General features: G+C 40.7%; 1 protein-coding gene across 6 annotated transcripts in view; it reads left to right on the top strand.

The window, feature by feature from the left end:
- Positions 1-27,706, top strand: part of WNK3 (WNK lysine deficient protein kinase 3) — a 166,013-nt gene that overhangs the window by 18,302 nt on the left and 120,005 nt on the right. For all 6 annotated transcript variants that reach the window (XM_055376524.1, XM_055376521.2, XM_055376522.2 and 3 more), the window contains exon 2: positions 6,671-7,326. In XM_055376524.1, coding sequence (XP_055232499.1) covers positions 6,790-7,326 — 537 coding nt within the window. In that variant the 5' untranslated portion in view covers positions 6,671-6,789. The remainder of the gene's footprint in view (positions 1-6,670; positions 7,327-27,706) is intronic.

Here is a 27,706-nt window from a genome sequence, read left to right as displayed (position 1 = left end):
ATTTTTAGTAGAGATGGGGTTTCACCATGTTGGCCAGGCTGGTCTTGAACTCCTGATCTCAAATGATCCACCCGCCTCAGCCTCCCAGAGTGCTGGGATTACAGGTATGAGCCACTGCACCCGGCCATTATTGAGTTCTTGATATAGTTTGATACCATCCCCTATCACATATATGATTTGGCACATACTTTCTCCTCCCCTGTAGGTTGTCTTCACCTCTTTCTTGAAGGTATCCTTTGAAGCACAAAAGTTTAAAATTTTGATGAGGTGAAGCTTCTCTGTTTTTTTGGTTTTTTTTTTTTTTTGAGACTGAGTCTTATTCTGTTACCCAGGCTGGAGTGCAGAGGCGTGATCTCGGCTCACTGTAACCTCTGCTTCCCAGGTTCAAGCGATTCTTGTGCCTCAGCCTCCTGAGTAGCTGGGATTACGGGCACATGCCACCATGCCTGGCTAATTTTTGTATTTTTAGTAGAGATGGGTTTTCACCATGTTGGCTAGGCTGGTCTCAAACTCCTGACCTCAAGTGATCCACCTGCCTTGGACTCCCAAACAGAGGCGTGAGCTACCGCGCCCAGCCGAGGTGCAGCTTCTTAATTTTCTCTTTTATGCTTGTGGTTTTAGTGTTGTGGCTGGGAATTGTCTGACCCGAGTTACTGAGATTTACTCCAATGTTTTCTTCTAAAAGTTTTATAGTTTTAGCTTTCGTATTTAGGACTGTGATCCACTTTTAAATTTCTGTGTATGGTACGAGGTCGGGGTCCAGCTTCATTCTTTTGCATGTGGATTGCAGTTATGCCACAAGTTTGGTTGAAATAACTGTTCTTTTCCCATTGAATGGTCTTGACCTCTATATTGAAAATCAATTGACCATAAATGTTAGGGCTTTTAGACTCTCAGTTCCATTGACCTATATGTCTGTCCTTACCCTGTTGTTCATTTCTAATTTATTCATTTTTGGTAGGAGAGCATGCTTTGTATGATTTCAATCTCTTTAAATTTGTTGAGATTTGTTTTATTGCATAGCATATGATTTTTTTTTCGGAGAATGTTCTATGTGTGCTTGAAAAGAATGTCTGTTTTGCTATTGTTGGGTGAAGTGTTCTGTAGATGTCACTTAGGTCAAGTTGGTTGATAGTATTGACCAAGTTTTCCATATACTTGTTGATTTTCTGTCTAGTTACTCTCTCCATTATTGAGAGTGGGGTATTGAAATCTTTTGCTATTATTGAATTATCTGTTTCTCCAGTTTTGTCAGTTTTTATTAAATGTATTTTGGGACTCTGTTGTTAGATGTGTTTATGGTATATTGTCTTGATGAATTAACTTTTATCCACGTAAAATGCCCCTCCTTTTCTCTAGTAACATATTTTTGTCTTAGGGTACTGGTTTTTAAAAGACTGAGGGAAGATTTCTTTCTTCATCCTTCTTATTTGCTTCTTTTTTTTTGAGACAGAGTCTTGCTCTCTCACCCAGGCTGGAGTGCAGTGGCATGGTCTTAGCTCACTGCAGCCTCTGCCTCCCAGATTCAAGCTATTCTCATGCCTCAGCCTCCCGAGCAGCTGGGATTATAGGCACGTACCACCACACCCGGCTAATTTTTGTATTTTTAATATAAATGGGGTTTCACCATGTTGGCCAGTGTGGTCTCAAACTCCTGACCTCAGGTGATCCACCCACCTCAGCCTCCCAAAGTGCTGGGTTTACAAGTGTGAGCCACCACGCCCAGGTCTTATTTGCTTCTTATCCTATACTTTGGGAAGCCAGGTGTTAGAATTATTATACCAGAGCACCAGTACTTGCCACTCCTCTATTATATTAGGGGTCTGAATAAGATTTTATTTTGTTTTTTATTTTAATTAATTAATTTTTTTTGAGACAGAGTCTCACTCTGTCACCCAGGTTGGACTGTAGTGGCTTACTGCAGCCTCAACTTCCCAGGCTCAGGTGATCCTCCCACCTCAGCCTCCCCGGTAGCTAAGACTACAGGTGCATGCCACCATGCCTGGCTAAGTATTTTTTTTTTTTTGAAACAGGTTCTTGCTCTGTCGCCCAGGCTGGAATGTGGTGACGTGATCTTGGCTCACTGCAACCTCTGCATTCTGGGTTCAAGTGATTCTTGAGCTTCAGCCTCCCAAGTAGCTGGGATTACAAGCATACACAACCACACCTGGCTAATTTTTGTATTTTTCAGTAGAGACGGGGTTTCGCCATGTTGGCCAGGCTGGTTTAGAACTTCTGACCTCAGGTAATCGGCCTGCCCTGGCCTCCCAAAATGCTGGGATTATAGGTGTGAGCCACCGTGCCCAGCCCAGCCTATTGTTTTTAAATTAAAAAAAAAAATTTCCCAACACCATGGACCTGAAGGCAAAGGTTTTTTTTGTTTTGTTTTGAGGCAAGGTCTCTGTCACCCAGGCTAGAGTGCAGTGGCTCTGTCAATCTTACTACAACCTTGTCCTCCTGGGCTCAAGGGATCCTCCTGCCTCAGCCTCCTGGAGTTTGGGCTACAGGCACATGCCAACATACCCAGCTAATTTTGTAATTTTTTTGTAGAGATGGGGTCTTGCCATGTTGTCCAGGCTGGTCTCAAACTCCTGGGCTCAAGCAATCCTCCCTCCTTGGCCTCCCAAATTCCTGGGATTATAAGCATGAGCTACTGTGTCTGGCCAAAGATTTTATTTTATTTTATTTATTTTTGAGACAGGGTCTCACTTAGTCACCCAGTCCTGAGTGCAGTGGTGTGATCTCGGCTCACGACAACCTCTGCCTCCTGGGTTCAAGCGATTCTTGTGCCTCAGCCTCCTGAGTACCTGGGATTGCAGGCGTAATCCACTGCACCTGGCCTCAAATATTTTATTTATTTATTTATTTATTTATTTATTTATTTATTTATTTATTTGAGATTAGTCTCGCTCTGTCGCCCAGGCTAGCGTGCAGTGGCGCAATCTCGGCTCTCTGCAACCTCCGCCTCCCGGGTTCAAGCAATTCTCTGCCTCAGCCTCTGAGTAGCTGAGATTACAGGCACCCGCCACCACAGTAAGCTAATTTTTGTATTTTTAGTAGAGATGAGGTTTCACCATCTTGGCCAGGCTGGTCTTGGAACTCCTGACCTCATGATCCACGCACCTTGGCCTCCCAAAGTGCTGGGATTACAGGCGTGAGCCACCGCACCCAGCCAAAGATTTAATTTTTTAAAAATAGGTTCTGTAGTAAAAAAAATTTTGAAGGCTTTCCAACTTAAATTCTCTGGCTTAACTATTTTTGGCTCCTTGCTTAGATGTCCTTTTGTCTAACTTGTGGAGTTTTGCTCTTGAGGTTTAAAATCTCACCTAAAATGTTTAACATTTGGGGAACGTCGGTGAATACTGGATTCTTTTTATGCTCTTGCAGGTTTTTTTTCCCAAGTCAAAAATTATTTCAAAATAAAGAGTTAAACTAGTTATCTTTTTTCACTTGCATACAATACTAGTCTTATTAAGTGACTTTGGAAGTATATTGATTTGGCAATGTAACCTCATAGAGACCTTCATGAGTTCAGTTCTTAGCTTTGGTATTAACATAGATACGTCCTAGTAATGTCATCTGGTTGGCAAATTTTTGTGAGTCACCGTAAGACTCTTTCTTTTCCCTCACAGCCATATTCATTCAGACAGTAAATTTTCTTGCATTTAGTAGTTCCCTAATGTGTCTTGAACCTATCCCTCCTGCCACTATTTTCATTCAAACCTCATCATCTCTTCTGGATTGTTGCAGTAGCTTTTTAATGGGTCTCCTTGTTTTACATTTATGGCATAGAAGTCCTTGGTGTCTATCTGCCTCTCTGTCCTCATCTGTCTGCTTCTTCTGATACACATGTAAACAACTGCTCATGATACCACTCATACACTTACTCCATACTGTTTAATGCCTTTGCTTGTGATCTTCCCTCTGCCTGGATCAGCTAATTATCTTTCTTTGAGACTCAACTCAGGCATTTTTTTTCCCAGAAAAACTTACTAGAGGATCTGACTTCATTCTTTTGCATGTGGATATCCAGTTGTCCCAGCACCATTTGTTGGAAAAAATATTCTTTCCCCCACTGAATTTTCTTGGCAACCTTGTGGGTTTTTTTGGGGGGATGGGGAGGGTGGGGCAGGGGTGAGACAGAGTCTCACTCTGTCACCCAGGCTGGAGTGCAGTGGTGAGATCTCAGCTCACTGCATCCTCCACCTCCCAGGTTCAAGCGATTCACAGCCTTCACCGCCCAGGTTCAAGTGATTCTCCTGCCTCAGCCTCCCGAGTAGCTGGGACTACAGGCACCTGCCACCATGCCTGGTTAATTTTTTGTATTTTATAGAGACGGGGTTTCACCATGTTGCCCAGGATGGTCTCGAACTCCTGAGCTCAGGCAGTCCACCCACCTTGGCCTCCCAAAGTGCTAAGATTGCAGGCGTGAGCCACTGCACCCGGCTATTCTTGTTGAAAATCAATTAACCATAAATAATATGGCTTTATTTCTGAACTCAATTTTTATTCCATTTATCTATACATCTATTCTTATGCCAGGACCATACTGTCTTAATACTGTACCTTTGTAGTAGGTTGTTAAATCAAGAAGTATGGATGCTCCAAATTTGTTCTTTTTCAAGATTGTATTAGCTTTGATTATTATGGGTCCCTTGAAATTCTATATGCATTTTAGGATTAGCTTGATGTTTTCTGCAAAGAACCCAGCTGGAATTTTGATGAAGTGAGTTGAATGTGTAGAACAACTTGGAGTATTTGTCTCTATTTTGTTTGTTTTATTTTATTTTTATTTTGTTTATTTTAGTTCAAGGTTTTTTTTCTTCAGCTTTTCAAATTTGATATTTCTGTGCATTTTTGGTTTGACATAATTCTTAACAAATCTTTGTGACAAACTGCGCCCTTTGAGGCGCCTAACATAGTAAGAAGTATACAGGCTTAACTTTGCAGTGCATGATTGTGGTGAGAAGGGAAGCATTTTCTTATTGGTGGTTTGACTACTCACTTGAAAAACTTTTTCCCACATATTTTCACATGTTTATTGTGCAAAGTTTTAGAAAATACAAAAAAGCAGAAAGAAAAATCCATAATTTCAGAGTTATGTCTGTAAGCTTGTATATATTCCTTTTTACATTTAACCATATAATATATAGGGAACGTCTTTTATCTCACTGAAGACTACAGTGTTTTATTGTTGTTGTTGTTTTGTTTTTTGAGACAGAGTCTCCATCGCCCAGGCTGGAGTGCAGTGGTGCAACCTCAGCCTCCCAGGTTCGAGTGATTCTCCTGCCTAAGCCTCCTGGGTAGCTGGGATTACAGGTGCCCGCCACCACACCCTGCTAATTTTTTTTGTATTTTTAGTAGAGTCAGGGTTTCACTAAACCAGGCTGGTTTGGTCTCGAACTCCTGACCTCAAGTGATCTGCCTGCCTCGGCCTCCCAAAGTGCTGGGATTACAGGTGTGAGCCACCGTGCCCAGCCTACAGTGTTATTTTTAATGTTGTGGCATACCTCATTTTGAGATACTTAATTAAACACCAATTAGGCTTATGTTTAGTTTTTTCCATAAGTGCTAGAATGAACATCTTTATATTTAAATCTTTGCACAGATTCTTGACTATTTTCTAAGGCAAGTTCCTATAAGTAGAATTGCTAGTTTAAAAGAATACGTGGTTTTGAGTCTTTCTTGCTATTGTTTTAGGATAGTGTATTAATATTTGACAATAGTTTCTGTTAAAATCTGAAGGCAAGCTTATAAATATTTGCATTATTTCAAATTGCTGTTGGATGTTTATAGCAGCAACATTCACAATAGTCAAAAGGTGGAAGCAATCCAATCCATTGGCAGATGAATGGGATGAACAAAATGTGGTCTATAACATATGGAATATTATTCAGCCTTAAAAAGGAATGAAATTCTGATACATGCTACAACATCAGTGGACCTTGAAAATATTATACTAAGCGAAATAGGCCAGACACAAAAGGACAAATGTGGTCTGATTCCATTTATATGAATTACCTAGAATAAGCAAATTCATAGAGACAGAAAGTATAATAGAAGTTACCAGGGGTGGGTGGGGGCTGATAGGGAATCATTGTTTAACTGGTATAGAGTTTCAATTTCGGATGATTAAAAAGCTCTGGGCATGGATAGTAGTGATGATTGCACAACACTGTGAATGTACTTAACACCACTGAATTGTATAATTAAAAATGGTTAAAATGGTAAATTTGACGATATGTATATTTTAGTATAGTAAAAGAAACTACTATTGATGAATTCCAGAATTTTAGACAAAAACCACCTAGAAACCATGTGGTTGTTTTACTTACTGTGTTTGTCACACTGTGGCTAAGTGAACTCAGGGTTTGGGTGCTCATTTTGAATTTGATGGATTGACAGATGGAGCTGAGAACTAGGTTTCTAACCAATATTCATGCAATATGAAGACAGATTGAGCTATATACTAAGTAGTCTGCTAGACACTGAGGACTAATGGTAAACAAGATAAGACACAGTCCCTAGAGTCTGCTGGTTCCTAAGATTGGACAGAAAAAAGAATAAACTTCTTATTAAGGAAAAAGGGATTAAAAAATCAGGTGATTTGTTTTCTCCTTAATGATTTCCTTTGTAGGGTGATTTTAAAATATCTTTTTCCCCCCTTCAGGTTGCTATGGAAATACATGACCACGCAAAAGGAAGTCCATTCTGATAATTCTGATACCTGAGATGTAACTGGACTGAAGAGTAGAAACAGGAAAAATTTTAGTGCCAACTTTAATTACAATGGCCACTGATTCAGGGGATCCAGCCAGCACAGAAGATTCTGAGAAACCTGATGGAATTTCATTTGAAAACAGAGTTCCCCAGGTCGCTGCAACTTTGACAGTAGAAGCTAGACTAAAGGAGAAAAACACTACCTTCTCTGCTTCTGGGGAAACTGTAGAAAGGAAGAGATTTTTCCGAAAGAGTGTTGAAATGACGGAAGATGACAAAGTTGCCGAATCATCCCCCAAAGATGAGAGAATTAAGGCTGCAATGAATATTCCAAGAGTAGATAAGCTTCCTTCAAACGTGCTGAGAGGTGGACAAGAAGTTAAATATGAACAGTGTTCAAAGTCAACCTCAGAAATCTCAAAAGATTGTTTCAAGGAGAAAAATGAAAAGGAAGTGGAAGAAGAAGCAGAAATGAAGGCTGTAGCTACTTCTCCTAGTGGCAGATTCCTGAAATTTGACATAGAACTAGGAAGAGGAGCATTTAAAACAGTATATAAAGGACTGGACACTGAAACATGGGTTGAGGTTGCTTGGTGTGAGCTGCAGGTAGGTATATAATCTTCTTGGTTATAATAAATTCAAGTTTTAGCTGGCCTGGCCTTCTGTGTGATTCATGATTAAAATGTATCATGGATTAAAATAAAATAAAGGGCTTGTCCCCCACATCCTAGAAATTATGGTCCTTTCCTATATCCTCTTAGGAGCTCACTCCAAACTTTTTTTTCTCCTGTTGTTTTCTTTTCTGTTTTAAAGGGGAAGAAAAAAAAATCTATCATGGCTTTGTTTTTCTTTTTCTTTTTTCTTTTTTTTTTTTTTGAGGCGGAATCTTGATCTGTCACCCAGGCTGGAGTGCAGTGGCGCAATCTCGGCTCACTGGAACCTCTGCCGCCTCAGCCTCCCAAATAGCTGGGATTACAGGTGCACGCCACTACACCCCGCTAATTTTTTGGTTTTTTTAGTAGAGACAGGGTTTCACCATGTTGACCAGGCTGGTCTTGAACTCCTGACCTCAGGTGATCCTCCCGCCTCGGCCTCCCAAAGTGTTGGGATTACAGGCATGAGTCATGGCTCCTGGCCTATCATGACTTTCTTTTGGAAAAATTGTTTTAATTTGTTAGCTTTAGGAAAGTCCCCAAACTCTTAATGTCTCCTTTTGAAAACTTTTCATAAATATATGACTTATGAGTTGACTGTTATACTAAGTACTTGAGAATGTGATAGGGAAATATATTCAGTGTGGCATATACCTTTTCTCTTTTTCTTTCAATAAAATCTTGGGGGTTCATGTGGTGTTTTTCAGAACAGGAAAGGTTTTACTTGATTCTTTGAGGACCTTTACTGATAGAAGCTCATGATGCCTTTGAGTTTACCTCAGAGAGTATCTCTGGAAGAAATAATCACCAGAATCTATTGAAGTTATTCAACTAGAATGTGTTTAGAAATGAGAAATGAAAACAACAGGAGAATGATTGAATTGCCTACATATTTGGTTCCATAATAAATGTTCATGTAGTACTTTTAATTAATGAAGAACTAAATAGGGACAGAACATCATAGAAGGGGTTATAATGAGAAGTTTTAGACAGATGTGGGTCAAATATAAGGAAAACCTCTGTGACCTCAGTCAGCCCATAGGAAATGGTTGGTTATTGATCACATGGGATGCTTAAAATTAAGATGGAATAAAGCCAGTTGCTAAGAACAGGTTTCTGTTGCTCAAATTCCAGTGGTCTCCGTGAGTGTAGGTGTATATGTATGAAAACACCATGATTTCACTCATTCTGAATTTGCTGTAGGTTGCTGTTCAGATAGGTTGGAATTTAGTCCAGGTTTCTGCATTTCTAGGAAGCTTTTTGTTTAATGCCATGGTTTCCAAACTTTACTGTTTATAAGAGTCAGTATTTGCTTCATATGCAAACTCTAGGGCCCATTGGTACAAATTCTGATTCAATAAATCTGGATTGGGGTGCAAGACTGCAATTTTTAAAAACTTTCTAAGTGCTTCTAATTTAGGGAGTCCCTTGAACACTCTTTAGAAAGCAAGTTACTTATCAGTCAGACCCATTCCGGTGGGCCTCGAAAGGTATGTTCATGTGTGGAGTTTGCTTGGTTTTCTTCTCACCTGCTTTTTACCCTTTAAGAATTTTATATGGTATACATTGTAGTAGAAATATTAGATAATGCAGGCAAGCAAGCATCAGAATGACCTAAAATTCCAGTACTTTGAGTACAAGGCTTTAAACATTTTAGTATATACATCTTTCTGGTATATGTGTGTATATATATATATATATATATATGCACACACATATATATCTTTCTATAAAATTTTATAATCTTTATTTTCACTTATCTTGAATCTCTTTTCATTATCTGTAAGTGTATATTTATTTATTTATTTTTGTTAGTGTATATTTACATAATTTTTTTTCTTTTTAAATTTTATTTTTTGATTTCCAAATTTTATTTTAAGTTCAGAGGTACATGTGCAGGATGTGCAGGTTTGTTACATAGGTAAACGTGTGCCATGGTGGTTTGCTGCATAAATCATCCCATCACCTAGGTATTTAGCCCAACATCCATTAGCTGTTCTTCCTGATGCTCTCTCTCCTCCCACCCACCCCCATTTTTTATTTTTTATTTATTTTATTAATTTTTTAATTTTATTTTTTGAGACAGAGTCTCACTCTTCTGCCCAGGCTGGAGTGCAGTGGCATGATCTCGGCTCATTGTAACCTCCGCCTCCCAGGCTGAAGCAATTCTCCCACTTCAGCCTCTCGAGTAGCTGGGACTACAGGTGCGTGCCACCACTCCTGGCTAATTTTGTTTTTGTATTTTTTTTTTATTATACTTTAAGTTTTAGGATACATGTGCACAACGTGCAGGTTTGTTTTTGTATTTTTAGTAGAGATGGGGTTTTGCCGTGTTGCCCCGGTTGGTCTCAAACTCCTGGGCTCAAGCCATCTGCCTGCCTTGGCCTCCCACGGTGCTGGGATTACAGGCGTCAGCCACTGTGCCTGGCCTACATAATTTTTTTAAAATAGATGCCTCCTATTTCATTATAAGGTTCTTCTAGGTTATTTAAGCAGTCCCATATTGTTGGATATGTAGGGCCTTTTTTTTTTTTTGGGAGACATAATCTCACGCCGTCATCTAGGCTGGAATGCAGTGGCGCTGTCTTGGCTCACTGAAGCCTTAACGTCCTGGGCTCAAGTGATCCTCCCACCTCAGCCTCCCTAGTAGCTGGGACTGCAGATGTGTGCCACCACACTCAGGTAATAGTGTTTTTTGTTTGTTTGTTTGTTTGTTTTAGACGGAGTCTTGCTCTGTTGCCCAGCGTAGAGTGCAGTGGCACAATCTCGGCTCACTGCAACCTCCACCTCCCAGGTTCAAGTGATTATTCTGCCTCAGCCTCCCTAGTAGCTGGGACTACAGGTGCTTGCCACCACGCCTGGCTAATTTTTGTATTTTTAGTAGAGATAGGGGTTTCACCATATTGGCCAGGCTGGTCTCGAACTCCTGACCTTGTGATCTGCCTGCCTCGGCCTCCCAAAGTGCTGGGATTACAGGCGTGAGCCACCACGCCTGGCCGTGTTTTTATTTTTTGTGGAAATGAAGTCTTACTATTTTGCCCAAGCTGGTCTCACACTTCTAGGCTCAAGTGCTCCTTCCACTTCGGCTTCCCAAAATGCTGGGATTATAGGCATGAGCCACTGTAGCCTGCCAAGGTTTTTCTCTCTACTATTTTACATTATAACCATGGCTATGATGAACATCCTTGTGTATAATATTGAAAGTTATGTAAATTTTAATTTCATCTCTGCATTGTGACATCAGTAGCACTCAACTTTGCATGATACCATCTGTAAATGAGGGAAATAATTTCCATTCACTTGGTAGTAGGGTACATAGTAAAGATAAGTCAGTCATTTTGCAAGCTGTGTACTCTAGTTATGTTAAAGGATGTTTAGGTAAAACTTGAAAATATTTCAGTGGGAGAAACTGCATAGGATACTGACTTCTTTTTTTTTTTTTTTTTTTTTTTTTTAAGACAGAGTCTCACTCTGTTGCCCAGGCTGGAGTGCTGTGGTGCAATCTCGGCTCACTGCAACCTCCTGGGTTCCAGCCTCCTGGGTTCAAGCAATTCTCTTGCCTCAGCCTCCTGAGTAGCTGGGATTACAGGCATGTACCACCATGCCCGGCTAATTTTTGTATTTTTAGTAGAGGCAGGTTTCAACATACTGGCCAGGCTGGTCTTGAACTCCGGACCTCAGGTGATCTGCCCGCCTTGGCCTCCCAAAGTGCTGGGAGTACAGGCGTGAGCCACCGCGCCTGGCTGTAGGATACTGACTTCTATCATTCACCTCTGGAAAGGTTTAAAAATCTCATAAGGTCTTACTACTCGAAGTGTGGTCCCTGGACCAGCAGCATGGACATCACCTGGGAGCTTGTCAGAACTGCATATTCCCAGGCCTCATTCCAGACATTCTGAATCAGAATCTGACTTTTGGTAACACATCCAAGTGATTTGTATGCACAGTTAAGTAGAGTTTGGGAAGCACTTGAAATATGGGACCAAACCCAACAGCTAGCTGAAACACAGTAGGCATTCCTTTAATACACTAACATGATCTTTATATTATATTATGTATTCTGATTTCCGGCTTCCAGTCCAGACTTCTCAAATTGGAATCTTTAGGAGATGAGCTCCAGGAACTTACTGTTTAAAAGTTCCCAAGATGCTGGGCATGGTGGTGCTCACCTATAGTCCTAGCTACTCAGAAGGTTGAGGCAGGAGAGTCACTTGAGCCCCAGAGTTTGAGGCTGCAGTGAGTTGTGATTGTGCCCCACTGCACTCCACCCTGGGTGACAGAATGAGACCCTGTCTCAAAAAAAAGTTCCCTAGGTGATTGGATACATAGCCAGATTTCAGAATCTCTAATGTGGAGGAAATGTAATATATAAAGTACATTTTAATTTACACAGAAAACAACAATTGTAATTTTCTGTTCTAAAAGGAATGTCAGAATTAGTGGACTTATTTAATCAGTTTTTGGATATTGCTTCGTCTTCTCCTTTTTTTTTTTTTAAAGGCAAAGTCTTGCTCTGTTGCCCAGGCTAGAGTACAGTGGCATGATCATAGCTCACTGTAACCTCGAATGCCTGGGCTCAGGATCCTCCCGAATAGCCAGGACTACAGGCATAGGCCACCATCCCCAGCTAATTTTTTTTTTTTGAAATATTTTGTAGAGATGCCTTAGCCTCCCAAAATGCTGGAATTACAGGCATGAGCCACCGTGCCCAGCCTGCATATTTGAAATTAAGAAAAACTAGCTTATTTATAATCCCAGGAGAATAAGGGGCATCATCTTTGAATTACTTCCTGAGTACAATGCAGTTTGTAATGTACAATTTCTCATTCTTCTTCTACAGTCTTGTTTATTATATAATTAAACAAGTCTGTAGAAGAAGACCCCAGTGAGCAGTTTGAATGTCTAAATTATTCTAGATTCTTTTTCATTCTTTTTTATATGTGTGTGCGAGATTGTATATATAATATATATATAATTGATATGTCCATACTTTTGTCTTATCAATTTGATATATATGTTCTATTTATTACCATTATTAAAATATATAAACTATAGCATTGACACTACCTCTTGCTTAATTTTCTCCCCTAATGTTAGGTAATTCTTTTCTTTTTTTTTTTCTTTTTTATTTTTTGAGACAGGGTCTCCCTCTGTCACCCAGGCTGGAGTGCAGTGGTATGATCACAGCTCACTGTAGCCTTAACCTTGTGGGCTTAATTGATTCTCCCACCTCAGCCTCCCTAGTAGCTGGGACCACAGATGTGTGTCACCATGCCTGGCTAATTTTTGTATTTTTTGTAGAGACGGGGTTTTGCCATGTTGCCCAGGCTGGCCTCAAGTGATCTGCCCGTCTCGGCCTCCCAAAGTGCTGGGATTACAGGCATGAGCCACCACCACCTGGCCTTTTGATTTTTAGAGACAGAGTCTCACTCTGTCTGCCAGATTGGTCTTGAAGTCCTGGGCTCAAGTGATCCTCCTGCCTTGGCCAACCAAGTAGCTGGGACTACAGGCACAAGCCACTGTACCTGGTACTTTTCTTTTTTTTTAATTTTATTTTTGCGTGTTTGATTTGAAATTTATAGCTCAACAATAGGTTTTAATACCTTTTTCTCTTGATGGCATTCCCTTCTTCCCCATTGTGGATATTTGAGTCTTGTGAAATAATTCTGTTTGTTTGCTTTTTGTAGAGACAGTCTCATTATGTTGTCCAGGCCAGTCTCGAACTCCTGGCTTCTAGAGGTCCTCCTGTCTCTGCCTCTCAGAGTGCTGAGATTACAGACATGAGCCACCATGCCCAGCCTAATTCTGTCTTTTTTATCACCAACAAAGCAAAGGCAAATTGTGTAATAATTCTTAACAGCCCCACTCCATTTGTTTAGACTACATTGACCTTATGGTGCTGCAAAGAACTGGGAGCGATAAATTTTACTGCTGACATTTGACTTTGAGGATGTTGAAAACAAACTCTCAGATTTAGGATTTGGCTATAAACACCTGCATTTCCAGTTTTTCATATTTTATGGTTTCCATAACTTGATTTTTTTAAGAGACAAGGTCTTGCTCTGTTGCCCAGGCTGGAATGCAGTGGCATGTTGTAGCTCACTACAACCTCAAACTCCTATGCTCCATCAGTCTTCCCCCCTCAGACTTCCTAGTGGCATGATCTCGGCTCACTGCAACCTCTGCCTCCTGGGTTCAAGCAATTCTTCTGTCTCAGCCTCCCGAGTAGCTGGGACTACAGGCGCTTGCCACCACACCTAGCTAATTTTTTGTATTTTTAGTAGAGACGGGGTTTCACTGTGTTAGCCAGGATGGTCTCGATCTCCTGACCTCAAGTGATCTGCCTGCCTCAGCCTCCCAAAGTACAGGATTACAGGTGTGAGCCACTGCACCCGGCTGTAATTTCTTTCATTTTAATTTTATTATTTTTTTTTAGAGGCAGGGTCTCACTATGTTGCTTGGGCTGGTCTCAAACTCCTGGGCTCAAGTGATTCTCCTGCCTTGGCCTCTCAAAGTTCTGGAATTACAGGCATGAGCCACTGCACCCAGTCTTTAATTTTTGTAGAGATGGGGTTTTGCTATGTTGCTCAGGCTAGTCTTGAACTCCTGGGTTCAAGTGATCCTCCTACCTTGGCCTCCAAAAACACCGGGATTACAGGCATGAGCCACTGTACCTGGCTCCCATAACTTTATTTAAAAAATATATTAATGGGGACTGGTGCAGTGGCTCACGCCTGTAATCCCAACACTTTGGAAGGACGAGGCAGGTGGATCACGAGGTCAGGAGATCGAGACCATCCTGGCTAACACAGTGAAATCTCGTCTCTACTAAAAATACAAAAAATTAGCCGGGTGTAGTGGCAGGCGTCTGTAGTCCCAGCTACTCGGGAGGCTGAGGCAGGAGAATGGCGTGAACCCAGGAGGCGGAGCTTACAGTGAGCTGAGATCACGCTACTGCACTCCAGCCTGGGCAACAGAGCGAGACTCCATCTCAAAAAAAAAAAAAAAATCAAACAAACAAACAAACAAAAATTAATGGAAAGACTTTGACCTATTGTTCTTTGTAAAAACTTTGGTAAATTACTTGGTGATTACTTGGTAAATTAGTAAATTACTGTGAGTGAGGGCTATAAGTCGTGAGTGCTATTTAGAAGACTATATTTTAGTTTATGATGTTGAAAGACTTGGTCACATGTTACTGAAAGACCAGTTTAGCAACTCTCAGAAAGAATCAGTCACAGGAGTTTGTAATAGTTTCTTCCTCCACTAACAATTTGAAAATTAACATCACTTAGCTTTTACACATGGAAATACAACCAGTTTTTGCTCTATGATGAGTTGGAAAATACTTACACCAGTACATTTATCATTTGTTTTCTTCATATAATGGAACTATTTCCTTTTGTTTTTTTTTTTTTTTTGAGAGGGAGTTTCACTCTTGTTGCCCAGGCTGGAGTGCAGTGGCATGATCTTGGCTCACTGCAACCTCCGCCTCCCGGGTTCAAGCAATTCTCCTGCCTCAGCCTCCTGAGTTGCTGGGATTACAGGCATGTGCTACCATGCCCAGCTAATTTTTGTGTTTTTAGTAGAGACTCGGTTTCACCATTTTGGCCAGGCTAGTCTTGAACTCCTGACTTCAAGTGATCCACCCGTCTTGGCCTTCCAAAGTGCTGGGATTACAGGCGTGAGCCACAACGCCCGGCCAATGGAACTTTTTTCTGAATATAGAAACATCATAGAGATTTGAAATATGTTTTGTTGACTTTTTCTGAAATGTATTTGAGTGTGCTTGTAATAAGCCTCACTCTGTGGTCAGATATGTGATTGTGTACTTTGGAGGGTAACAGACCTTTGAATAGCACTTAGATATCTAACAACTCGAGCTATAGCCTGTCAACCGAACCAAACATGACACTGAAAAGAAATACCAAAAGAAAAAAAATGGCACAATAGAGTATAGCAGGTTGACATGTTGAGTGAGCATTCTAATATACTTTCATTATAGTAATGAATATACTCAAAGCAATGCAGTGGAAGTACCAGCTTAAAAATCCATACTTCCACACCTGAAGCATCTATCAAAATTGTGGAAGAACTTATTTCTATTTTATTTTCATTCATCATCTAAGTATACTTTGGGGAAAACTATATTTTGAGACATTAGCCCTATTACATTTGATTGTGAAATTAGAATTAGATATGAAAACAGTTGAATTTCCAATAAAGGAAAAAGTAATTTAAAAAGATGCTAGAATTTCTGTTTCTGAATATAGTTGTTTACAGTATTCGCACTGGGACACTTAATTTTGCTCCCCAAATATTTTTATGTCCCTCTTGGAAATGTTTCTGGATTCTGTTTAGCCGTGTAAGAAAGTGCTTCATTACATTATAGGCACACGCCAAATAGTCTGATTCAGTTTGATTTCCCACTCTCTTCATCAGATCCAGCCCTAAAAGTAGAATTCAGTCATGGACAAAGCGTGATTACATTGAAGGGAGGAGGGATAGAGCTTGCTTAAATATACATGTTCTCATCTCTGTTTAAAAACTAGTCACGAACTTTATTAAATATAAACCAAAGGCAAATGGTTTTACAAAATGACAAAGGGTGGAAGTGGCAGGAGATAGCCTTTGTCTGGGAAATAGCATTAATTTCCCCAGTTAGTTGAGTGAGTTAGTTTTGAGCTAATTATTTGCTTGATAGATTTAAAAAATTGATACATGTGGTAAGCTGAAAATAGCCCCCCAAAGATGTCCATGTCCTAATCCCTGGAACCTGTGAATATGTCATCTTACATTTCAAAAAGGACTTTGCAGATGCGATTAACTTAAAGATCTAGAGATTGGAAGATTACCCTGGATTATCTGGGTGGACCCAGTGTAATCACAAGGGTCCTTATAAGAGGGAGGCAGAATGGCCATAGTCAGAGGAGGAGATCTGATGATGGAAGCAGAGGCTGGAGTGATGCAATTGCTGACAATGAGCCAACAAATGTGGACAGTCTCCAGAAGCTGGAAAAGATAAGGAAACATTCTTCTCTAGAGTCTTCACAGGAATGCAGCCCTCCTGATACCTTGATTTTAGTCTAGAGAGACTCAATTTGGATTTCTTAATCCCTACAACTAGCAGATAATACATTTCTGTTTTAAGCCACTGTGTTTGTTGTAATTTGTTACAGTAGCAATAGGAAATGAATACAATAGACTATAGCTGCCATTTGTTCATTCAACAAATAAATAGTACCTGCAATGTGCCAGACACATGCCAAGTGCTAGGGACATAATGGGGAGAAAAAGCAGACACAGGCTTCATTTTCACAAAGCTTACAGTAGAAGGAGTTTACAGTTATAAGAAGGCTTAGAAATTGGAGTTTGTGAAATGATGAAAGGGCTGTTTAATATAGGTTTGTTTAAAGGAAATGGTAGGGTTGACAGTAGGGGGCAACAGGGATACCACTCCTTTATTACATAGTTTTCTTTTTTAAAAACTTTTTATTTTGATATATTTTCTACTCACAGAAGAGTTGCAAAAAGAGTATAGAAAGTTCCTGTATACCCATCAACCAGACTCCCTTTATGTTAATATCTTGTATTTTTATTTTTGGTAGAGATGGGGTCTTGCTATGCTGAACAGGCTGATCTCTAACTCCTGGCCTCAAGCATTCCTCCTGCCTCGGCCTCCCAAAGTGCTGGGATTACAGGTGTGAGCCACCATGCTTGGCCCTTAGTTGTTTTTTAGATTGCCCCTTAGTTGTTTTTTAGATTGCCCCTTAATTTGACTTTGTCTTATGTTTTCTCATGCTTCGATTTAGACTATGCATTTTTGGCAGGAATACCACAGAAGTGATGCACCATCCTCAGTGCATCATAACTGGGGGTACATGGTGTTGTTTTGTATTACTGGTGATAATAATCTTGATCACTTGGTTAAGGTGGTATCTGCCAGGATTTCTCTCCTGTAAAGTTACTGTTTTTCCTATTGTATATTAGTAAATATCTTGGGGGTAGATCTTTGAGACTATGCAAATATACTGTTTTCTTTTAAACTTTTGCCCGCTGATTTTAGCATCCGTTGGTGTATCTTGCATGTCATCATTATAACTGTAGTGTTCTAATGGTTTTTTTTCTCACATTCCTTCTGCATTTATTAATTGGCATTAACCTGTTAGTTTTATGTGATTTCTCCCCAGTATACCTGTTAAGTTTCTGGAAACCCAACAATAGGAGAATTATGGTTGAGATACTTTGGTATAGTTAGTAATAGCAGGTATCATATATTTTCCATTTATCAAAATTAACATTAATGGAACATTTATACTGGTACTTAATTTGAATATTTTATTTAATCCTTAGAATAGGTATATGAGATAAGGATTATTAGTTTTCAGATGGTGGAACTGAAATTTAGATATGTTAAGCAATTTTCCCAATGGAGCAGAGTCAGGATTTGTATTCCATCAATTATATCTATGTAAAACATTTACATAGATGATTGAAGAATTTCCCACTTACTAGTTGCTTGGGCAGATCATTCTTTTATGTTTTTAACCATTTTAGAACAAATGATTTCTTAAACTGATCCTGTTTAAGATTCTTAACATTGAACTACTGAAACTCAAGGGATGTCAGTTAATGGTGTCATTGAAGGGCACCTGAGGAATAGTTTCATGATTAGATTGTCATGGTTCAGTATCTGGCCTTCACCTTTTGTCAATGTCCAGAGGTTGGGGAGTTGGGGAGACTGACTTGTGTTCACTCCAGCTCCTAAATCTAGGACACAAGTTTATTATTTTAAAATGAGAAATATAGTTGTTAGGTAAAATGTTCTATATAGTCTTTAGGCTAGTTACATGGGGAGCTAAATTATAATCAGAAGCTGGCTTGGTGCTTATAGAGTCGGAACAAAGGAGCTAGATGTTCCTGTATGTCCTCCTGCTAAGGCAAGAGCCTGACCAAATGAACCGAATGCTCACATTCTGATTGGATGAGGACATCTTTGATCAGCAGTTCTGGAAGATAAGTGAACCTGGTTCTATGCATGGTTTATTGCCTTTTGATTTATTACCTTGACTACCACTTGTGAGCACTTTTCTTTTTTCTTTCTTTTTTTTTTTTTTTTTTTTGAGATGGAGTCTTGCTCTGTCACTCAGGCTGGAGTGCGATGGCGTGATCTCGGTTCACTGCAACCTCTGCCTCCCGGGTCAAGCGAATTTTCTGCCTCCCGGGTCAAGCGAATTTCCTGCCTCAGCCTCTCGAGTAGCTGGGATTATAGGCATGCGCCACCACGCCCAGCTAATTTTTGTATTTTTAGTAGAGACGGGGTTTTGCCATGTTGGCCAGGCTGGTCTCGAACTCCTGACCTCAGGTGATCCACCCGCCTCAGCCTCCCAAAGTGTTGGGATTACAGGTGTGAGCCACCGCGCTCAGCCAAGCACTTTTCTTTAGGTATTAATACCATTGCTGTCTCAAAGCTTTTAGTATGGTAATATGACCAGATTATGACTATTATACCGTGATTTCTTAATTGATACGTTGATGTCACCGTTTACAAATTATCGTTATCCTCAGTGTCTGTTTATTTCATTTAGCATGAGTTCTGGGGTACTACACCATCTCTCCATGGAAAGTGGTTTGTGAATGAGATATCTGCACTCATTGCCATGACTGCTGTTTCTGAGAGGCAGAGTAGTGAACCAGAAAGTGCTTTGGATTCAGAATTCAACGTACGGGGTTCCAGTGTTGCCTGTGCCAGTTAGGTACCTTGGGTAAGCCAGATAGTTTAACTGGAGCCTTAATTTTTTACTTTTCTTTTAAAGAAAAACATGATAAATACTTTGGATGTACCAAAAAGAATAAAGAGTAACATAATGGAAACTGTGTACCTACTGCCCAGTTTAAGAAATAAAACATTGGCTGGGGGGCGGTAGCTCACGCCTGTAATCCCAGCACTGTGGGAGGCTGAGGTGGGTGGATCACCTGAGGTCAGACATTCAAGACCAGCCTGGCCAACATGGTGAAACTCCTCCTCTACTAAAAATACCAAAATTAGCGGCGCATGGTGGCGCATGCCTGTAATCCCAGCTACTCAGAAGGCTGAGGCAGGAGAATTGCTTGAACCCGGGAGGTGGAGGTTGCGATGAGCCCAGATCATGCCATTGCACTCCAGCCTGGGTGACAGAGCAAGACTCCATCTCAAAAAAAAAAAGAAAAGAAAACATTGAGGATTAGAGAGATTACTTGTAAAGCATGTGACACATTTTAGTGTTCAATAAATGGTAGTGTTAAAATACTGAGCAACCTCATGTTTATCAAGAATATTCAAGCTGAGGCAGGAGAATAGCTTGAGGATAGGAATTCAAGACCAGCCTGGTCAACATAGCAAGGGCTCATCTCCACAAAAAGAAAAAAAAAAAAAAAAGCTGAGCATAGGCATAGTGGCATGTCCCAGTAGTGTCTTGGGTATTTGGGAGACTGAGGCAAGAGGATCATGTGAGCCCAGGAGTTCAAGGCTGCAGTGAACTATGATCGTGCCACTGCACTCCAGCCTGGGCAACACAGAGTGAGACCCTGTCTCTCTAAAAAGAAAAAAAATATTCATTGATAAAGTGCTTTATAAGCTAAGCATCATTTTGAAGCCTTTTTAATATTCATCCTTACTTGATTAGGTTATTTTATAATATAGCTTTTATATCATTGTTAATGATTTCTCCTTTCACATTTGCAGAAACAGATCCATGTAGCCTCTGACTTGTTTCTGTAGATCATTGTTGGTGTTTGCATTAAGATACATACCTGATAAGGACATAGTTTACTTTTTGGAAATGAAATGCTTCTTATCTTGAATAAATATATATACAGGTTGGTCATACTGGTATTGTGCCATGTCTCAGGAAAGGTTTTGTGTACACTTTTAGCATTCCATATGTTATAATAGATTTAATGTTTAGTTAACATTTATAAAAGGATAATATTTCTTTTTAAAGTAGTGTGGAGTAGTTGAAATCTATTTGATAAATTTGTATTTGACTCATATTTATCAGCTATATAAATGAACATTTATAACACTGATATTTGACATAAAATTGATATTTGATGCTTTCTTCTTGGTGTCCTTACCTTGAGACAGCAAGATTTAGGGATCATTTTCATAGACCAGAATTTTCCCAGCATTTGACTATGTCAGCTTCATTAGCTAGTGCTGTTCTCTGGTTTGTCTTTTGTGGCTCATCATTCCTTTCTTGTGTAAGAATTCTTATTGATGATGTGTGAAAGTTTCTCTACCAAAGTGGTTGTCATTAATACAGTAATGCATGTAGGGGTGTGTGTGTTTAAAGGATGTTACTGTGGTAGCTGAAAGCTCTACTCTAAGTATTTTCCTCTGGATTTTGGTGCTACTTTAACAGGTTTACTTTCCCCTTGCTAAATGTGAAGTGGAGTTTTGAAGATCTTGGCTCTACATTTTTAGTAGACTTCACCTCCAGCAGTATATCTGGGAAAACAGTTGTAATTTTGTAAAGTTGTTTATTCCTAATGCTGACTACTTTCAATCTGTAGAATCATAGGATGAAGTAGGGTAGTTTAGTATGGCACATGAAAGACTTGGCATTCTACTAATTTAATCAGAAGGCATCAAAATTTATTCATTATTCTGGCCAGGTATGGTGACTCATGCCTATAATCCTAGCACTTTGGGAGGCTGAGGCAGGCAGAGCTCATGAGTTTGAGACCAGCCTGGGCAACATGGCGAAATCCCATCTTTACAAAAAATACAAAAATCAGCTGGGTGTGGTGGCACGTGCCTGTAGTCCCAGCTACTTGGTAGGCTGAGGTGGGAGGATCGCTTGAACCTGGGAGGTGGAAGTTGCAGTGAGCTGAGATCGCGCCACTGCACTCCAGCCTGGGTGACAGAGTGACACCCTGTCTCAAAAAAGAATTACTAATTATTCTTCAGAGTAGATCTGCTGTCTATCATGAGTAGAGGACTTCTAGCCAATTATAGGGGCACTTAAGACTTATTAGTCAGGTTGGGCTGGGTGCAGTGGCTCATACCTGTAATCCCAGCACTTTGGGAGGCCAAGGTGGGCGGATCGCCTGAGGTCAGGAGTTCAAAACCAGCCTGGCCAACATGGCAAAACCCCGTCTCTACTAAAAATACAAAAATTAGTCAGGTGTGATGGCGGGCACCTGTAATCCCAGCTACTGGGGGAGGCTGAGGCACGAGAATCGCTTGAACCCGGGAAGTGGAGGTTGCAGTAAACCGAGGTCACACCACTCACTCCAGCCTGGATGATAGAGCAAGACTCCATCTCAAAAAAAAAAAGAAAAGACTTATTAGGCCAGATAGTAAAGCATAAAGACTCTACTTGTTTCCTTGCTTTTGGTCTCTGAGTTCCTCATTTTTTTTTCAAGACAGGGTTTTGCTCTCTTGCCTAGGCCGGAGTGCAGTGGCGTGACCATAGTTCACTGCAGCCTTGAACGCCTGGGCTCAAGTGATCCTTCTGCCTCAGCCTCCCAAGTAGCTAGGACTATAGGTGCATGCCTCCATGCCCAGCTATTTTGTACAGTTGGGGTCTTGTTTTGTTGCCCAAGCTGGTCTTGAACTCCTTCCTAGCCTCCCTAAGTACTGGGATTACACATGTGAACCACTGTGCCCGCTGACTTCCTTAACTTTCTAAAAAATATTTTTTATTGTGGCAGAATGTCTAATATATCACATAAGAGTTACCATCTTAACCTTTTTTTTTTTTTGAGACAGAGTCTCACTCTGTTGTCCAGGCTGGAGTGAAGTGGCATGATATCAGCTCACTGCAACCCCTGCCTCCTGGGTTCAAGCAATTCTCATGCCTCAGCCTCCCAAGTTGCTGGGATCACAGGCGCGTGCCACCACACCCGGATAATTTTTGTATTTTTAGTAGAGAATGGGGTTTCGCCATGTTGGCTGGGCTGGTCTCGAACTCCTGGCCTCAAGTTATCTGCCCGTCTTGACCTCCCAAAGTGCTGGGATTACAGGCGTGAGCCACTGTGCCCAGCCATCTTAACCATTTTTAAGTGTGCAATTTTTCAGTGGCATTAAGTATATTTACATCATTGTACATCCCTCAGCACTATCCATCTCCAGTACTTTTTTATCATTCCAAATAGAAACTCTGTACTCATTAAACAATTTAACTTCCCCTGGCTGGGTGCGGTGGCTCACGCCTATAATCCCAGCACTTTGGGAGGCCGAGGCAGGTGGATCACGAGGTCAGGAGATCGAGACCATCCTGGCTAACATGGTGAAACCCCGTCTCTACTAAAAAAATACAAAAAATTAGCCGGGCATGGTGGCACGCGCCTGTAGTCCCAGCTACTTGGGAGGCTAAGGCAGGAGAATGGCGTGAACCCAGGAGGCGGAGCTTACAGTGAGCTGAGATCGCACCACCGCACTCCAGCCTGGGCGACAGAGCGAGATTCCGTCTCAAAAAAAAAAAAAAATTTAACTTCCCATTCCCCACTCTGCCTAGCTCCTGTTAACTACTATTCTACTTTCTGTCTCTATGAATTTGCCTATTGTAGGTACCTCATATAAGTGGAATCAAGCAATGTTTGTCTTTCCTGTCTCGTTTATTTCACTTACCATAACGTTTTCAAAATTCATCCATGTTGGCCGGGTGCAGTGGCTCACACCTGTAATCCCAGCTACTTTGGGAGGCCGAGGTGGGCGTATCACAAGGTCAAGAGTTCGAGACCAGCCTGGCCAACATGGTGAAACCCCGTCTCTACTAAGAATACAAAAATTAGCCGGGCATGGTGGCATGTGCCTGTAATCCTAGCTACTCAGGAGGCTGAGGCAGGAGAATTGCTTGAACCCGGCAGGCGGAGGTTGCAGTGAGCCGAGATTGTGCCTCTGCACTCCAGACTGGCTGATAGAGCAAGACTCCGTCTCAGGAAAAAAAAAAAAAAAAATTCATCCATGTTTTGTAGCATGTATCAGAATTTCATTTCTCTTTAAGGCTAAACAGTATTCCATTGTATGTATGTACCATATTTTGTTTATTCATCTGTTGGTGGGCATTTGAGTTGTTTCTGCGTTTTGGCTATTGTGAATAATGCTGCTATGAACATGGTTCTATAAATGTCTGTGTCTCTGCTTTCAATTCTTTTGGGTATATACCTAGAATACCTAAAAGTAGAATTGCTGGAGCATATGGTAATTCTATGTTTAATATGGTGAGGAACCATCATGTTGCTTTCCACAATGAATATACCATTTTACATTCCCCAGCAATGTACAAGGTTTCTCCATATCCTTGCCAACACTTCTTATTTATTTGTTTATATATTTATTTACTTAGATAATAGCCATCCTAATGGGTGTGAAGTGGTATTTTATTGTGGTTTTGATTTGCATTACCCTGACAACTAATGATGTTGAGCATCTTTTCTCAAAGTTGTAGAGATTATAAGTCCCAGATCAAGTTCTAGCTTGGTGGGTTTCTGGTGAGGGCTCTCTTCATGGCTTGGTGAGGAGAGTTGGGAGTGAGCTTTCTCTTGTCTTCTTGTCTTTTTTTTTTTTTGAGATGGAGTCTCGCTCTATTGCCCAGGCTGGAGTGTGGTGGCGTGATCTCAGCTCACTGCAACCTCCGCCTCCTGGGTTCAAGCGATTCTCCTGCCTCAGCCTCCCAAGTAGCTGGGATTACAGGTGCCTGCCACCACGCCTGGCTACTTCTTTATATTTTTAGTAGAGACAGGGTTCCACCATGTTGGACAGGCTGGTCTTGAGCTCCTGACCTCAGGTGATCCACCCACCTTGGCCTCCCAAAGTGCTGGGGTTACGGGCATGAGCCACTGCACCCGGCCTCTGTTATCTCTTTTTATAAGGATACTAATCCTATTGGATCAAGGACCCACCCTTATGACATAAAGGCCCTGTCTCCAAATACAGTCACATTGGGGTTGGGGTTTTAACTTACAAATTTTGGTGGAGGAGAGAGGACACAAACATTCCGTCTATAATACAGGGGAAGATCTGCTGATCTCTTTGTATAGTTATGCCCCCTCAAAAGTGTGAGCAGAGCTAAAAGACTAGTGGGCTGACCAGTCTTTTAGTCTTGAGGGTCTAAAGGGTAGACGGGGTCATTTTTAGTCTACAGAGTAGGAGAGAGAGTTAGCTTTTGCATTCTAGGAGAATAAGGAGCAAACACACTTCCTCGATGTCTAACAAGATGTTAGTTGTTACAGAGCAGCCCTCAGGGGAGAGACTGCTATAGCTCCATCACTCATGGGACTACATAAGGTACCCCAGGGCTCCCCTGAGTAAATCAAGGACTCAGAAGAGGATTGAATATGAGGGGAAAATAATCACTTTTCTGACTTGAATTAGTAGTCTCAATAATCAAAAAGAAGTAGTATCTAAAAGTAGATATCTAGGTAAAATCTGGTAAATAACTAGACTAACCAAGAAAAAAGAATCTTACATGCACCTTTCTTCTTATCTTCAGTGCTAGAAGCTAAAAGACAGTAGACCATTAAGGGGAAAAGGCTACACCATCCAAGAATCTCTAATCAGCTAAGATATCATCTCCCAGGGTGAAAAAGATATTCATGGACCATAGTGCAGAAAACTATGTAATAGTTGAAAAGATGAAGCTAGATCTATGTAACTAACATATGTTGACATTGAATGAATGGAATATTTGATAAAAGTGCTAAGTAAAGACTCTACAGCTAGAACAGAAGTGTGTCAGGGGGAGGGGCAATCATATAGAAGTGGACAGTGTAGGGGTGATTAAGTCTTTTTTTTTTTTTTTTTTTTTTTTGAGACAAGGTCTCCCTCTGTTGCCCAGGCTGGAGTGCAGTAGCAGAATCTCGGCTTGCTGCAACCTCCACCTCCCAGGCTCAAGTGATCCTCCCACCTCAGCCTCCCAAGTAGCTAGGACTACAGCTATTGGGACGTGCCTCCATGCTCAGCTGATTTTTTTTATTTTTAGTAGAGACAAGGTTTTGCCATGTTGTCCAGGCTGATTTCGAACTCCTGAGCTCGAACGATTCACCTGCCTCAGCCTCCCAAAGTACTGATATTACAGGCATGAGCCATCGTGCCTGACCAGTGATTAAGTCTTCTACATGTGTTGTCTATGTGGCATGATAGAAAGGGGGGAAATATTAGTATTTTAGATTATTTATTTATTTTTGGTGAATGGGGGCTAGGTGAAGTAGGGAGAATGAGTAGATGAGTTACTTTCTTAAAACAGATAAATATGTTTGATCTTGAGTGTCTGGAAAGGGAGGCTATCCACTAGTAAAAAAGGAAAAATATTATATATCTCTTTGTTTTTTGAGACAGCATCTCACTTTGTCACTCAGGCTAGAGTGCAGTGTGGCGCAAACATGGCTCACTACAGTCTCGACCTCCCGGGTTCAAGCGATCCTCCAGCCTCAGCCCCCTAAGTAGCTAGGACTACAGACATACACCACTATGCCCGGCTAATTTTTGTATTTTTTGTAGAGACAGGGTTTTGTCATGTTGCTCAGGCTGGTCTTAAACTCCTGAGCCTAAGCAATGCACCCACCTTGACCTCCCAAATTGTTGGGATTACAGATGTGAGCCACTGTGCCTAGCCTGCTACATCTCTTAGTTAATAATAGAAAACAACAAAGTAAAATAAATAAAGAACATAAAATAAGATTGAAGGAGTAAAATTAAGTATATTATTTGCTATACCAAATGTGGACATGTTGCATTTACTTAATAAGAAACTCAGATTGTCAGGTAGAGTTAAAAGACAAAACTCACATGTGTTGTTTACTAAAATCATACTTAAAGCAGTGATAAAGAAAAGGTAAAGATGTAAACAAGCAAAGAGAAAGCAAGAGTGGCAATGTGTTTTGTTTTTTTTTTGTTTTTTTTTGAGACAGAGTCTCACTCTGTCGCCCAGGCTGGAGTGCAGTGGCATGGTCTTGGCTCACTGCAACCTCTGCCTCTTGGGCTCAAGTGATTCTCATGTCTCAGCCTCCCAAGTAGCTGGGATTACACGCACGTGCCACCACACCTGGCTAATTTTTTGTGTTTTTATTAGAGACAGGGTTTCACCATGTCGACTAGGCTGGTCTCGAGCTCCTGATCTCAGGCGATCTGCCCGCCTTGGCCTCCCAAAGTGCTGGGATTACAGGTGTGAGCCACCACACCTGGCCCCAAAGTGGCAATGTTAATGTACATCAAAAAAGGAGGAAAACAAGGTTAAAACATTAGACAGGATATTATGAAATTATATACTTCATAGTTTACAAAGATGTATCAAAAACTTGTAGACACCAAAAATATTTTGGCTAAATAACCTCTAATAGCATTTTCAAAAAAGACAAACATGTATTTGTAGTGGGAAATTTCATGTACATTTCTTTCAGCATAGGAGAGATCTAGTACGCAAAAAGTGAGTAAATACAGAGGAGTTGTGCCAGGCGAGGTGGCTCACGCCTGTAATCCCAGCACTTTGGGAGGCCGAGGCAGGTGGATCACCTGAGGTCGGGAGTTCAAGATCATCCTGACCAACATGGAGAAACCCCACCTCTACTAAAAATACAAAATTAGCTGGGGTGGTGGCGCATGCCTGTAATCACAGCTACTCGGGAGGCTGAGGCAGGAGAATTGCTTGAACCCGGGAGACGGAGGTTGCCGTGAGCCAAGACCACGCCATTGCACTCCAGCCTGGGCAACAAGAGCAAAACTCCATCTCAAAAAAAAAAAAATACAGAGGAGTTGAATAATATAATCCACAATCCACAAACTTTATTTGATGGATGTATAGAACTTGATATCCTTCAAACAAGAAATATTGTTACATGTGGCCCCCAAAAACCCTTAAGTTAAAGCAGAGAGATTTTGTACTTGCATTACTCAATAAGATTGGAAATAAATAATGAAATAAATAACCAAAAGATTCTTAACTAATTAGAGAGCAGAAATCACATTCCTAGGTAAATTTTGAATCAAAGAGAAAATGAAAACTGAAAATGAAAATTATAAACTAGAAAGCAATGAAAATGAGAAGACATTACAACAAAACCTGTGGGTCATTGCAAAAGTTGCACCTGTTAGAAAATTTATAGCCTAAAATATCTTCATTATTAATGAACAATAACTAAAGGAATTTAGTACTCATGTTAAGAAATTAGGAAAATAACAGCAAAAGAAAGGAAGAGGGAATTCAGAAAAACTGAAATTAATTTAAAATTTATATACATAAAAATAGGATAAATAGATTTTATTATTTTGGGCTTTCTGAAAAATGATTAATGTACCTGATGAAGAAAATAGGGCAGAAATACACAAGGAAAGGAATGAGAAGGCCGGG

Source organism: Gorilla gorilla, chromosome X (assembly GCF_029281585.2).
Source record: "Gorilla gorilla gorilla isolate KB3781 chromosome X, NHGRI_mGorGor1-v2.1_pri, whole genome shotgun sequence".
Lineage (NCBI taxonomy): Eukaryota > Metazoa > Chordata > Mammalia > Primates > Hominidae > Gorilla > Gorilla gorilla.
This window is presented reverse-complemented; position numbering and strand designations above follow the sequence as displayed.